The sequence below is a fragment of the Carcharhinus amblyrhynchos genome, chromosome 2, assembly GCF_965287045.1.
Source record: "Carcharhinus amblyrhynchos chromosome 2, sCarAmb.v2.hapA, whole genome shotgun sequence".
Classification (NCBI taxonomy): domain Eukaryota; kingdom Metazoa; phylum Chordata; class Chondrichthyes; order Carcharhiniformes; family Carcharhinidae; genus Carcharhinus; species Carcharhinus amblyrhynchos.
The window spans coordinates 15222843-15236582 of NC_137325.1; the positions used below are offsets into that span (position 1 = coordinate 15222843).

A 13740-nucleotide genomic window follows, 5' to 3' on the forward strand; every position below is an offset into this window, starting at 1 on the left:
ATTAAAATCATGGTGCCCATGCCTTCAGTTGCTTAGGTGCCAAGCTTTGGAATTCCCTTCCTACATGTCTCTATCTCTCATTCTTTCTTTCAGACTACAAAACATTCATTAAAACCTGCCATTTTGATCAAGCTTTTGGTCACCTGACCTAATATTGACTTCTGTGGCTCAGTGTCGTCTGAATTATAATGCTTCCCTGGAGCACCTTTGGACTTTTCATTATGTTAAAGGCACTGTATGAATATAAACAGAAGAGTACTGATTAAAGATAATGTTACAGATATAAAAAGAAAAGATTTACTACATGGTTCAAGGGCTGTATCTTTTTGGCTTGAGTTGAAGAGGGGGAAGTTGTTACCTTTTTGGGAGTTTTTTGATACAACTCCAAACAGTTGCCAGTGCGGCTGAGGAATACCCAAGGAGTCAGTCAGGTCAGAGGGAAGGAGAGTTCAGGGGGCTGGAACTGGTTGTGGTGAAAGATGCATGATAGGATATGGACAAAAGATTTTGGATGAGCTAAACTTTTTTATATACTGCAAAAGAGATGGGGTCACACCTAGCTCAAAGGAAGATGGTTGTGTTTGTTGGAGGCCAGCCATCTCAGTCCCAGGACATGACTGCAGGAGTTCCTTAGGGTAGTGTGCTAGATCTAACCATCTTTGGCTGTTATATCAATGACCTCCATCACAAGGTCAGAAATGAAGATGCTTACTGCTGATTATACAATGGTCAATACCATTTGCAGCTTCTTAGATACTGAAGCAATTATGTCCATAGGCAGCAACATCGAGACAACATTCAGGCTTGGGCTGATAAGTGGCAGGTAGCATTCATGCTACACAAATGTCAAGGAATGACCTTCTCCAACAATAGAGAATTTAACCATCTACCCTTAGCATCCAATAGCATTACTATCATTGACTCTCTCAGTATCAACATTCCAAAGGTGATTACCATTGCTCAGAAACTGGACTGAACCAGCTATATAAATGTTGTGGCTACAAGAGCATGTTAGAAGCTGAGAATTCTGTGGCAAGTAATACACCATCTATTTCCCAGACCCTCTCTACCATCGACAATGCACAAGTCAGGAGTGTGATGAAATATTCTCACTTGCCTGAATAGGTGTGACTCCAACAACGCAAAAGAAGCTTGGCACCATTCTAGGACAAAGCAGCTTGCTTGATTGACTTCAACCACTTCAAATATTTATCCCCGCCACCAGTGAAGGACAATGGCAGCTATGTATAATGTGCACTGCGACAGCTCACTGAGCCACTACCACCTAAAGGGACACGGGCAGCAGATGCATGGGAACACTACCACCTACAAGTTCCATTCCATGCCACCCACCATCCTGTCTTGGATCTACATTGCCATTCCTTCACTGTTGCTGGAACTCCCTCCCTACTAGTATTTTGGGTATACCTGCAACTGATAGAGGGTTCTAGTAGGCAGCTCATCACCACTTTCTTGAGGGCAATTAGGGATGGGCAACAAATGCTGGCATTACTAGCAAAACCCCATTTCAAGAAAGAACAAAAAACGACAAAGGAAAATTAACATTAAAAAAAGGTGATTATGACAAATGTCAGGAGAAAGATTCAATTCATAACTAAAAAGATGATGGTGTTTAAATGAGGAAGTTGAACAAATGAATATAGGACGCAAATAGAGGTTATGAGAAAAGATTAGCTGGCAGCATTCAATGCAACCCTAAAACATCTTGAGAACATTAAAAAGCAGTATGTTAGGATGAAGATTGGACTTACTAAGAACTGAAAGGGATGTCTTCATGTAGAAGCAGAGGACATGGCAAAAGTATCAAATGACTACAGAAAATGCTGGAGATACTCAGCAGGTCTGGCATTGTCTGTGGAGAAAGGAACAGATTTGATGTTTAATCAGAACTGGAACTAATTAGAAACATAGGTTTTGATCAAGCTACAGTGGATCAGTGGATCGAGTGGGAAAAAGAATAGAAGGAAAGGTCTGTGATAGGTGGGAGGCAAGAGAAATTAAATGAAAAGAAATGGAATGGTACAAAGTCAAAGGAGGTGGTAAGGGGAGAAATAAAGAAACAAAGGAGGAAATAATAATGCAGGATCTAGAATGCCTTCCACTCTAATGCAAATGAAACGAGGAGGAAATTGAAACTAAATGGGGGCTAAAACTTGCCTTTAGCTTTGCACCACAAAACTTTTTGTCATCCAATCTCTCCTGCCCTTCACCCTATCACAGACCTTCCCTGCTGTTCTTTTACTCCCCCTTCCCCTTTTCACTTGCTCAAAGACTATTACTATTTTAACTTTCCCACTTTTGATGAAAGGCCCGAGTCCTGAAACAATAGCTCAGTTTCTCTTTCCGTAGGTACTGCCAGACCACCTGAGCATTTCCAGTTTTTTTTTCTTTTTATTTCATGTTTCCAGCGTCTGAAGTATTTGCTTTTGTACTATATAAATACTTTACATCTGTCTTCACAACAAAAGTCGTAGAGTCATGAGTGTTTAACAACTCAGAAAATGGCCCTTTGGCCCATCGTGTCTATGCCTGCCGTAGTCCTCCCAAAATGCATCATCTCAGACTTTGCAAGGTTAAATTCTGTTTGCATTCTTCTGCCTTTCTGACCAGCCCATCTAAATTGCCCTGTAATCTTAGGCTTTCTTCCTCACTGTTACCCACACTATCAATTTTCATGTAATCTGCAAACTTACTGATCATTCCTCCAGCATTCTCATCTCAATCATTCATAAATGGGTAATGTGAGGGTTACATTTAAGTGGAGAGGTGGGATAATAGCAAGGTGGGTGACCTAATAAAGATTTTCAAAATGATGAGACGGTTTGATAGCATGAATAAGGACAAAATATTCTGTCTTGCAAGATTGTCAAATATCATGGATTCAAAATCATTGTGAAAAGCTCCAGAGGGGAGAAGAGGAGAAATTTTTCACCAAGAGTTGTCGGGATTTGAAATGCTGAGACGAATATTCCCGTTCTGCTTGACATGGGGATTGTAGCGGACAAGGGGCGATCCATGGACAGGTTCATTGACCTCGGGCAATGGCGAGAACAGCCAGAAAATCCTGCCCACTATGTCTGAAAAAGTGGTGGAAGCTGATTCCATACACAATGTTTAAAGAGTGTCGGACAAGTGCTTGGGATGAAGACTTTACATGGTTATAGGCAAAAAATGGAGATGAAGGCCGCATCATGATTGTCCTTTCAATAAACCAGCATAGATTTGATGGGCTGTGCTTTAGGTTTTTGGTTAAAAATAAAGGTTTGATCTAAGCACAAAATGCAACGGACTTAGTTACAGAATTTCAAAATTATCCCTCCTTGAACACACAAAAACATACCTTGCTGGCAATATCTTTGTAATACTAAACCAAGAACTCAAACTTGTTTTTGAAATTTTACTCAACCATCTCACGCTCGACATGCCCCCTCGATGTCACTTACAGTGCAACTTTAAGAAGCACTCATGAACTACAGAGAATTGTCACATGTATCCTTTGGAATTGGTTGTTTTTGGCCACGAAGAGAACTGAGGCAGCATGAGGCAGCTTCTCAGCCAACAAAGGTGACAAGCTGACAATCCACTTGACTAATACGCTGGTAATTTACAGAAAGTTATATTGAGTGCTTTTGATGAGATAAACACTAACTGACTTTGGAATTATTAAAATGAAACCTGATGGTATGACCATCTTTTTTGGGCATGATGTGGATATGCTGGCATTGGACTGGGGTAAACATAGTAAAAAGTCTGACAACACCAGGTTTAAGTCCAACCAATTTATTTGATAGTAAACTCACAAGCCTTCGAGGTTAAGCTCTTCTTCAGGTGAATGGAGAGTTCTGGCCTCAGACAGAGCATATAAAGCACAGACAGTTTACAGATTACTGATTAGAATGCAAATCTTTACGCCTAACCTGCTGTTCAAGTCCTACAGTGGCCGACAATGTGAGTGGAAGGAGCTCTGATCACAGGTTAAAGAGATGTGTATTGTCTCCAGACAGTACAGTAAGTGAGGTTTTGCAAACCCAGGCAAGTCACGGGGGTTACAGATAGTGCGACATGAACCCAAGATCCCTGTTGAGACCGTCCTCATGTGTGCGGAACTTGGCTATCAGTCTCTGCTCAGACTCTGGCCTGACCTTTGGGTAAGCATTCTCCAAGGCGGCCTTCACGACACACGACAGCGCAGAGTCGCTAAGCAGAGACTGATAGCCAAGTTCCGCACACATGAGGACGGTCTCAACAGGGATCTTGGGTTTATGTCGCACTATCTGTAACCCCTGTGACTTGCCTGGGTTTGCAAAACCTCATTTACTGCACTGTCTGGAGACAATGCACATCTCTGTAACCTGTGATCAGAGCTCCTTCCACTCACATTGTCGGCCACTGTAGGACTTGAACAGCAGGTTAGGTGGAAAGATTCGCATTCTAGTCAGTAATCTGTAAACTGTCTGTGCTTTATATGCTGTGTCTGAGGCCAGAACTCTCCGTTCACCTGAAGAAGAGCTTAATCTTGAAGACTTGTGAGATTACTATCAAATAAATCGGTTGGACTTAAACCTGGTGTTGTCAGACTTTTTACCATCTTTTTGGGCACAGACGGTTGGCTAGCCTATCAATTAATGTTCCCTCAGTGTACATTTTTGCACACATGTACAGAGATTCTTAGCTGCCCAGAGATATAATGCCAATATAAGACATTTAATCTGAAATCATAGAAACCCTACAGTACAGAAAGGGACCATTCAGCCCATTGAGTCTGCACTGACCACAATCCCACCCAGGCCCTACCCCCATATCCCTACATATTTACCCACTAATCCCTCTAACCTACACATCTCAGGACACTAAGGGCAATTTTTAGCATGGCCAATCAACTTAGCCCGCACATCTTTGGACTGTGGGAGGAAACTGGAGCACCCAGAGGAAACTCATGCAGACGCGAGGAGAATGTGCAAATTCCACACAGACAGTGACCCAAGCTAAGAATCGAACTCAGGTCCCTAGAGCTGTGAAGCGGCAGTGCTAACCACTGTGCTACTGTGCCACCCTGACCTGTCAACTCTCTTGGATATTAAAACATGCAAGCTTTGCTATTGTTTGACTTGGGACTAAACTGTTGCTTTCCATGATACCAATGATATAAGCATTTTAGAACATTGGTCCTTTAGAGGATGAGAAAGGGGAGCTAGTGGTAGGGGATGGGGATATGGCTAAGGTCTTGAATAACTTTTTTGTTTCTGTCTTCACGGAGGAGGACGTGAATAATTTGCCGGGTGTTAGCGATGGAAAGGTGGTAGGAATGGAGGGTCTTAATGACATTACTGTTACTAGAGAGGTGGTGCTCGACAGACTGGAGGGGCTGATTGTGGACAAGTCCCCAGGACCGGATGGAATGCATCCGAGGGTTCTGAAAGAAATGGCGGAGGTTATAGTGGATGCCTTGGTGGTTATTTTCCAGACGTCGCTGGATTCCGGGGAAGTGCCGGAAGATTGGAAAACGGCTAATGTTACGCCGTTGTTTAAGAAGGGTGCCAGGCAAAAGGCGGGGAATTATAGGCCGGTTAGTTTAACGTCTGTGGTAGGTAAAATGTTAGAATCCGTCATTAAGGAGGAAATTGCGAGGCATCTTGAAGGGAATTGCTTGATAGGGCAGACGCAACACGGTTTCATTAAAGGGAAGTCGTGTCTGACAAATTTACTGGAGTTCTATGAGGATGTGTCTAGGGCAGTGGATAGAGGAGAGCCGGTGGATGTGGTCTTTCTGGATTTTCAGAAGGCGTTTGACAAGGTACCTCACAAGAGGTTATTGCAGAAGGTCAGGGGACATGGAGTTGGGGGTAGGGTGTTAGCGTGGATAGAGGATTGGTTGTCAAATAGGAGGCAGAGAGTGGGGGTCAACGGGTGCTATTCGGATTGGCGGTTGGTGACTAGTGGGGTGCCCCAGGGGTCGGTGCTGGGGCCTCAGCTATTTACCATTTATATAGATGATCTGGAGGAGGGAACCGAGTGCAGGGTGTCGAAATTTGCTGATGACACCAAGATTGGGGGAAAGGCAAATTGTGCGGAGGGTGTGGAGAGTCTGCAGAAGGATCTAGATAGGCTGGGCGAATGGGCCAGGAAATGGCAAATGGAATTTAATGTTGGCAAGTGTGAGGTGGTCCACATTGGTAGGAAGAATGGTAGGAAGGGCTATTACTTACGTGGCGAAAAACTGCAGCAGGCGACGGTGCAGAGGGACCTCGGGGTCCTTGTGCATGAGTTGCAAAAACCCAGCTTGCAGGTGCAGCAGGTGGTCAGGAAGGCGAATGGGATGCTGGCCTTCATAGCGAGGGGGATTGAATATAAAAGTAGGGAGGTCTTGCTGCAGCTGTATAGGGCATTGGTGAGGCCGCAGCTGGAGTACTGTGTGCAGTTTTGGGCGCCGCACCTGCGCAAGGATATTTTGGCCCTGGAGGGAGTGCAGAGGAGGTTTACTAGGCTGATACCGGAGTTGAGGGGATTGAGCTATGAGGAGAGGCTGAATAAACTAGGCTTGTACTCGTTAGAGTTTAGAAGAATGAGGGGAGATCTCATTGAGACGTATAAGATGATGAATGGGATGGATAGGATAGAGGTGGAGAGACTCTTCCCGCTCAAAAAAGACAGTAGGACTAGGGGGCACAGCCTCAAGATAAAGGGGAGGCGGTTTAGAACGGAGTTGAGGAGGAACTTCTTCACTCAAAGGGTGGTGAATCTCTGGAATTCTCTGCCCGTTGAAGTGGTGGAGGCTGCCTCGCTAAATATTTTTAAGAAGCGGGTTGATGGGTTCTTGATAAGAGAGGGGATTAAGGGTTATGGGGAGAGGGCGGGAAAGTGGAACGACAGATCAGCCATGATCTTATTGAATGGCGGGGCAGGCTCGAAGGTCTAGATGGCCTACTCCTGCTCCTATTTCTTATGTTCTTATGTTCTTATCATGAAAAATAATTAAATACTGTACTTGCATATTGCATTGCAGTTACTAAGTGATGAATTTTCATTAGCTATTTGTAAATGTGGAGTTTGAGGATTCTGCTGATTGCCAATTGCTGTTTATAAAGCATGTCGTTCATGTGCTTCACCAATGTGCACCAGAAAGATATCAGCATTTTGGCATCATCAATGTGATAAGCATCTGTGTTTACAGACAGTATCTGATGCCTGCCAAATAAAAATACTACTTTAAGTGAAATTTCTGGATGAAAATGCATTTCTTTAACTGACTGAGGAAACTTCTGTTTGCAAAAAAAAGCCACGTATGTACTTAAAAAAAATCATGTGTCTTTTAAAATGGATTAACTCTTTTTTTAACCAATATACTGAACTCTGTGGAAGAACTTGCATATGGATTTACAATAATAAACTGAAAATGTTTTATTAAAATATACCATCATCAAAGATTCTGCATTTTGCAAGCCTTCACACTTTATTGCAAATAGGCTGCAATATTAGAACAAACAGTGCAGAATAAGGCCGTTTGGCCCATTGACCCTGCACCAACAAAAAGCTCACTCAGGTCCTATCTATTTATTTACCCTGCTAATCTTCCTGACATTATGGGGCAATTGAGTAAGGCCAATCAACTTAACCTGCACATCTTTGGATTGTGGGAGGAAACCTATTGTGGCTGAAATTCTCAAACAAAGGTTTAAATTAGCAGCATTTGAAGCTACCACTTGAATGAATTGCTCAAAACAGCAGGGCCCAGCAGTATGATACAAGAATCTTTATGTGTGAGTTTTAAAATGTAGCTCATTGCATGGACAGGGAAGTGATGTTGAGGGAGGTGTGGAGCTAAAAATACTGATAAGGATAAGTTAGTTCTATAAATCCACCCCAAAGTAGGAGAGGCTCCCAAAATGGTACAGTAATTGCATACATCATACACTTTAGAAGGAGACCCATTGAAATTCTAGCCTCTCCTGAATCCTTGATATTTGACTGTCTTGCTAGACAGAATATTTTGTCCTTATGCTACTAAACCTTCTCATAGTCTTGAAAGTCTCTATTAGTTGAGCTAAGTCAGATGGTGGTAGGATGAGGTGAGGCAAGGTGACTGTGCGTCCTACCCTAAATTAATATTGAATAATTCCTTCTGGAAGTGCACTTGATCAGATAAGGACTGTTAATTGTGTTTGCCTTGTTGCTATATAGCCTGCTGTTGCATCTGTCTATGTGCAGATATAAATGGTGGTCACTCTGATGAGATGACCAGGGTCTAAGGATTTGTATAGTAATGACATGTTAGTTCTTCATGAAAAATACGACTTGTATTTATCTAGTTCCTTCAAGGTGGTGATAAGTCCCAAGGCATTTCGCAGGAAGGTTATAAAACAAGTTACAAGACTATCCTATACAAGAAAATATTAGGTCAGATGGCCGAAAGCTTGGTTGATGAGGCGTGCCTTAAAGAAAGAAAGCGAAGGAGAAAGAAGGAGAAGGGGAGGGAGGGTATTCTAGAGCTTGGGGTCTAGGCAACTAAAAGCACTGCTACCAATTGTGGGTAATTCATATTGAGAATGCGCAAGAGACCAGAATTTGAGGAGGAGTGCAGATGTCCTGGATGGTTGTAGGGCTGGAGGAGATTACAGAGACGGGAGAGTCAAGGTTTTGGAGGGGTTTGAAATCAAGGGTAAGAATTTTAAAGTTAAGACATTGCTTGACGAGGAACCAATGTAGGTCAGCGAGCCAAGACATAGGTGATGGAGCAATGGCATTTGCTACGAGCTAAGGCATGAGCAGCAGTTATTTAGATGACCTTAGGTTTGTGGAGGATAGAATATGGGACACTGGCCAAGAGCATGTTGGCATAATCAACAGAAGGCATAAATGATAGTTTCTGCAGCTGATCAGCTGTGATGGGCCAAGTTAGGCAGTGTTATGGAGTTGGAAATAGGCACACAGTGATGCCACAGCATTACCTTTTCCCCTCTTCTCGGCTTTCCTTGTGGAGGAGTACTTGACATCTTCTCAGTGCATCCATACTGATGTGAGTGTGCTCAGTTGATGTACAGAGCATTGTTAATACAAACTCTATCCTGTCAATCCACAGGCTGTATAAATTGTGACTCTATCATTCTGCCACCACGCTGCCCATAATAAATTATGCAAAAATAAAGTGTGGTTGGATTTAATGACAGTAAGTGCACGTATACATTTAAAGTCCAGGATCACATTTTCTGATGCAGTATCTAGTATCCTGAAAATTGCACTCAGTCTGTTTTATTATTTAAGCTTAGTTCCAAGTTAGGAAAAATCTTTCCCAACCTGTATGTGGGATGGCAGTAAAGCTTGTTATTGAAATTCTGGGTCTTGATTGGTGAAAACCGCTCCACCTTTATAATGCCTTCTGAACCCCTCGATAAAGTACTTGCTCGCGTTTCCTCTTATAGCTGGCTGTGTGTTTGTGTTTGTGTATAATCAAATTATAAGATCGAGGAATATTTTGATATCGAGGCTCACGATCTCTTTTTTTTAAGGTCTCACAATCTGTGGACACAACTGTCTGCTGACTGCAGAATGGATGTCTGCTAGCAAAATAGTCTGTCGAGTTGGGACGGCAAAAAATGACAAGGGAGACATCATTGTAACCACGAAATCAGGAGGCAAAGGAACTTCAACTGTCTCGTTTAGGCTGATGAAGCAAGATAAAATAGGTAAATTACTTAAGACCTCCTCAGCTTCCATGCTTAAATTCCCTCTTTTCCTTGGATGATTTCCACCAAGACTATGTTTTCTTCATCTACAATTTGTATCAGTATTGATGTGATTCTTAGCTTCGACAGCCTTTAACTAGTGTGCATCGTGTCAAGAGCGATGTATTTCATAAAGCTGCTGTAGATTTATGTATCTGTATAAAATATCCTGCGTTAGCTTATAGAAAATGATCTTGTTCTCCTGGGTGCCTGTATAGAAATGGCATAGTGGTGTCAAAGGGTTAAGAAGTCCCAAACTGTCCTATTGTAGATACAAAACAGATTCTTTTCCAAATTACCTTTTGTACTACAGTCTGCTTTATAAGGACTTCTAATAAGTGTATACAAATGGTGGGACATCAGTTATACCCTTGACAGGAATGCATTGTTTATGTTGTATATAAAATTAGATTTTAGAGAAAGTTGAGTCATGGAATTAACAAGAATTTCAAGATGCAGTAATGTTGGAGCTTCTTCCAAATGGCTTGGACCACAGATCTCTGGCATTTGATTGTATTTGTAATGAGTTAGCTGATTTCAGGCTGGTGTTAAAGACATTACAACTGGTGTCACTATTCCAGAGCAAGGGAGTTTGAAAGTTAGCTAGGATTGGCATTCCTACCCAGTGACTCTATGCTGCAAATGCATATTGAGCAAGAACAGTATTCAATTTAGATTCCAAGTCTCTCTGACTGAACAGTCTGTCTATATTCACACATGAGAAGCATTCACTTTGTGAGATTCCAGAAGGTCATTGCCAGCTGGGAATCATGTCTCAGTATGAGGCACTGACTTGCAAAGAGGAGAAACAACTGAAAGATGCAATTGCTCAATTTTAAGTACCAAAAGTGTAAGTTCTCTGATTTGAACAGAAGATACTTTTTGACATTGTAGCATTTTCATGTCAATATTGAAACACTTTTGGATTCGTGTCATTGTAGGTGACTATCAAATGTTATGTAATCTAATTGTGTGATCTTAGCCATTGCTTCCTTTTCTTGCACCACACATCACATGCTGGGGTAATGGAGGATGACTACACCACTGGGAAAGGGTGAAGTGGTGGGGATTCCTTATCAGTACACTGCCATTGGGGTGGTTCAGATCCACCTTTGGCACATTCTCAAGTCACAAGAATCTTTTCTTTGCTAGATTTTCTATGCTTTGCTCCCCCCATCTGCTCTTCTGTTGTCCTGTTATACATCCTTTGGCCTTGTGTTTCTTTACTTTTTCCCATCATCAGTCCCTTTTGCCTTGCACCTTTATTCCTTTTTTTGTTTAGACAGTCTATCAGAGACTTTCCTTTTTTTCTTTCCTTCCCCCTTTTCCTCCCACCCTAGATCACTGACAGTTTTTTCCAGAGGGATATACTTGTTTGTAAACTGTTATATCATTGAATCTGAAAGGTGCAAGAAGAATTCCATTTTGTCTATTGTGCCTGTGCTTTTCGTTAGAGCCAGTTAGTCCTACTCTCCTAATCTTTCCCCAGAAGCCTGTGTTTTATCCCTTCAAGTATTTATCTTTTTTGAAAGTTACTACTGAACTCCCCTCTTTGAGGCATTCTAGATCACAGCAACCCGCGCTGCCTGTGTCTTTTGGCAATCACTTGAAATCTGTGTCCTGTAGTTGCCAACCCTTCTGCCATGGAAATAGTTTTTCCTTATTTCTTCAATCAAAATTATACATGATTTTGAACAACTCTGTCAAATCTACTCTTGCCCTCTCTGTTCTAAGAACCCCAGCCTTTCCAGCCTCTGAAATCCCTCATCCCTCTAAGGCAGCAATGTATATGACATATGTACATGAGGGTGGCATGGTGGTGGAGTGGTTAACACTGCTCCCTCACAGTGATCCAGGTTCAATTCTGGCCTTGGGTCACTGTCTGTGTGGAATGTGCATGTTCTCCTCGTGTCTGCGTGCGTTTCCTCTGGGTGCTCCGGTTTCCTCCCACAGTCCAAAGATGTGTGGGTTAGGTTGATTGGCCATGCTAAATTTGCCCCTTTGTATCGGGGGACAAGCAAGGTAAATATGTGGGTTTATGGGAATAGAGTCTGGGTGGGATTATGGTTGGTGCAGACCCGATGGGCCAAATGGCCTCCTTCTGTACTGTAGGGTTCTATAACAGAGTTTAGCTTGGCCTGTTTATTTACGAACAAAAACACATTTTTCTCCATTGTAAGGACAATCATTGCACTAAGACCGAATTTCTGTTTTTCATTTACTGCAGTGGAATCATTAATGTTTCTACTGCCACAAGAGGAGAAAATAGTTCACTTGAGGCAGAGCAATCAATGCAATAGGGAGAGGAGAGAAGTGGGATTAGTTTTTGAATGTTCTTGCAAAGTTGATAGGCAGGGAGTAATTGTTTGAAAGTCTGCCTCCTGAAATGTGAACTTTTCACAGTGTGGGGAGAAAAGGTACACCAAAATGTTAATAGTTTAGAATCCTTTGTACCAGGGTGTCTTCAATTTATCACTGCAATTGCAAAGTATGATTTAATCACTGCAAAGTTGTGCGCAACATTTGAAGATTGAAATAAAATGCCTTCTGCAATCAACTTATGCTTTTTCATTGGCGGTGACTGTTGGAATGTACTCAGTCCTTATCTGTTTTTAATTAAGTACTTCATTCCTTGTACATTTTTGTTTTTCTACAGGTATCCTGGATCAGTCAGCTGTCTGGGTTGAAGAAATGAACTATTATGACATGCGCACTGATAGGAATAAAGGGATTTCTCCGCTGTCTTTGCGCCCGGCAAATCCTCTTGGTATAGACATTGACAAGTAGGTAGTAAATTCTGCAGTTCAGATTTTTAAATAGCAAATACTTCATGGCACGGGAGAATTTATTTTACAGGATGTGGGTTGAGGAACATTTGGAGAAATATCAGTTCTACAAATCTTTACTTATTTATATTTACACCATCTTGTTAAAACCATGCCAGGTTGTTTGAGGGAGCAAGTTAGAAAAACTTTCCTCGTTGTTCCTTCCTGACCAAGAATATCAGACACCGCACCCTCCTGACTGAGGGAAGCTGATGTATTTTTTTTCCTCTGGCAAGAGGGAGGGAGGGAGACAAGCAGAGTGGAAAACAAGAGAATATTGTAGGAGCATTCACAAAAAAAAGCAAATCTTTCTTGAGGGTTAGGATTATTTTAACAAAAAAAGCACTTTTTTAAAATAAAGTTTTATTTCAGACGTCTTGAATTTTTTTCTACAAATATTGAATTTTTAAAACAATTTTATACGATTTCTGGTCAACACTTGAACCCAGTTCTTCATTTTTTTTGTCAGCTGTTCATTGCCTACATTTTGTCTGCAGCACCTTACTTGCACCTACTCACTTTTTAATCAGCTACAATCCGCCATTGATTCCGGACCCTCAGTCACATGGCCTCAATTCAGTCGTGACCTAGGTTCTTAAGGGGACAGGGGAGGGCAAAAGGAAGAGGAGGTTGAGCAGAAGGAGAATGATAAATGTGGAGGGGACAGTGAGAGAGCAAAGAACAAGGACTGGGGTGTGAAAGTGGGTTTGGGTAGAGCAGAGAGAGATAGAAAGGAGGGGGAGAGATGAGAAAAGGAAGGGGCTAAAGGAATCTAGGGGAGCGAAGATTAACCCAGATAGTGGGAGGAGGGCATTGGGAAAGTAGGGAGGAGGAGGTGAGGGGGAGAGAGAGGGTTCAAGTGCAAGGGACCAGAGTCGGGTTTTGTCATTAATTCTTACTTGGGGTAGTCGATCCAAGAGGAAAATTCTCAGTAGTGGGGGTGTTGCTAGGTGTAATTAAGGAGTGAGACACGTTAGAGGAATGAATGATGCACAGCCATCAGGCAGGCAATGCAACTGAAGAAGACTCTCAAACAACTGTGGTGGACACAATGAGGGACTTGACTTTTAAAAATGCTGTGACTGTACTACAAGCACATCACTGGGAGGCTAGGGCTGTAAATGAGGATCAAATTGTCTGAATCTCCAACTCTGGTGTTACGTGGAGAGGGAATC

At 42.2% G+C, this 13740-nt stretch overlaps 1 protein-coding gene across 4 annotated transcripts in view; it reads left to right on the top strand.

Moving 5' to 3' along the window:
* exoc2 (exocyst complex component 2) overlaps window positions 1-13740 on the top strand; it is a 262605-nt gene that overhangs the window by 56660 nt on the left and 192205 nt on the right. For all 4 annotated transcript variants that reach the window (XM_080202796.1, XM_080202788.1, XM_080202812.1 and 1 more), the window contains exons 3-4: window positions 9525-9701; window positions 12397-12523. In XM_080202796.1, coding sequence (XP_080058922.1) covers window positions 9525-9701; window positions 12397-12523 — 304 coding nt within the window. The remainder of the gene's footprint in view (window positions 1-9524; window positions 9702-12396; window positions 12524-13740) is intronic.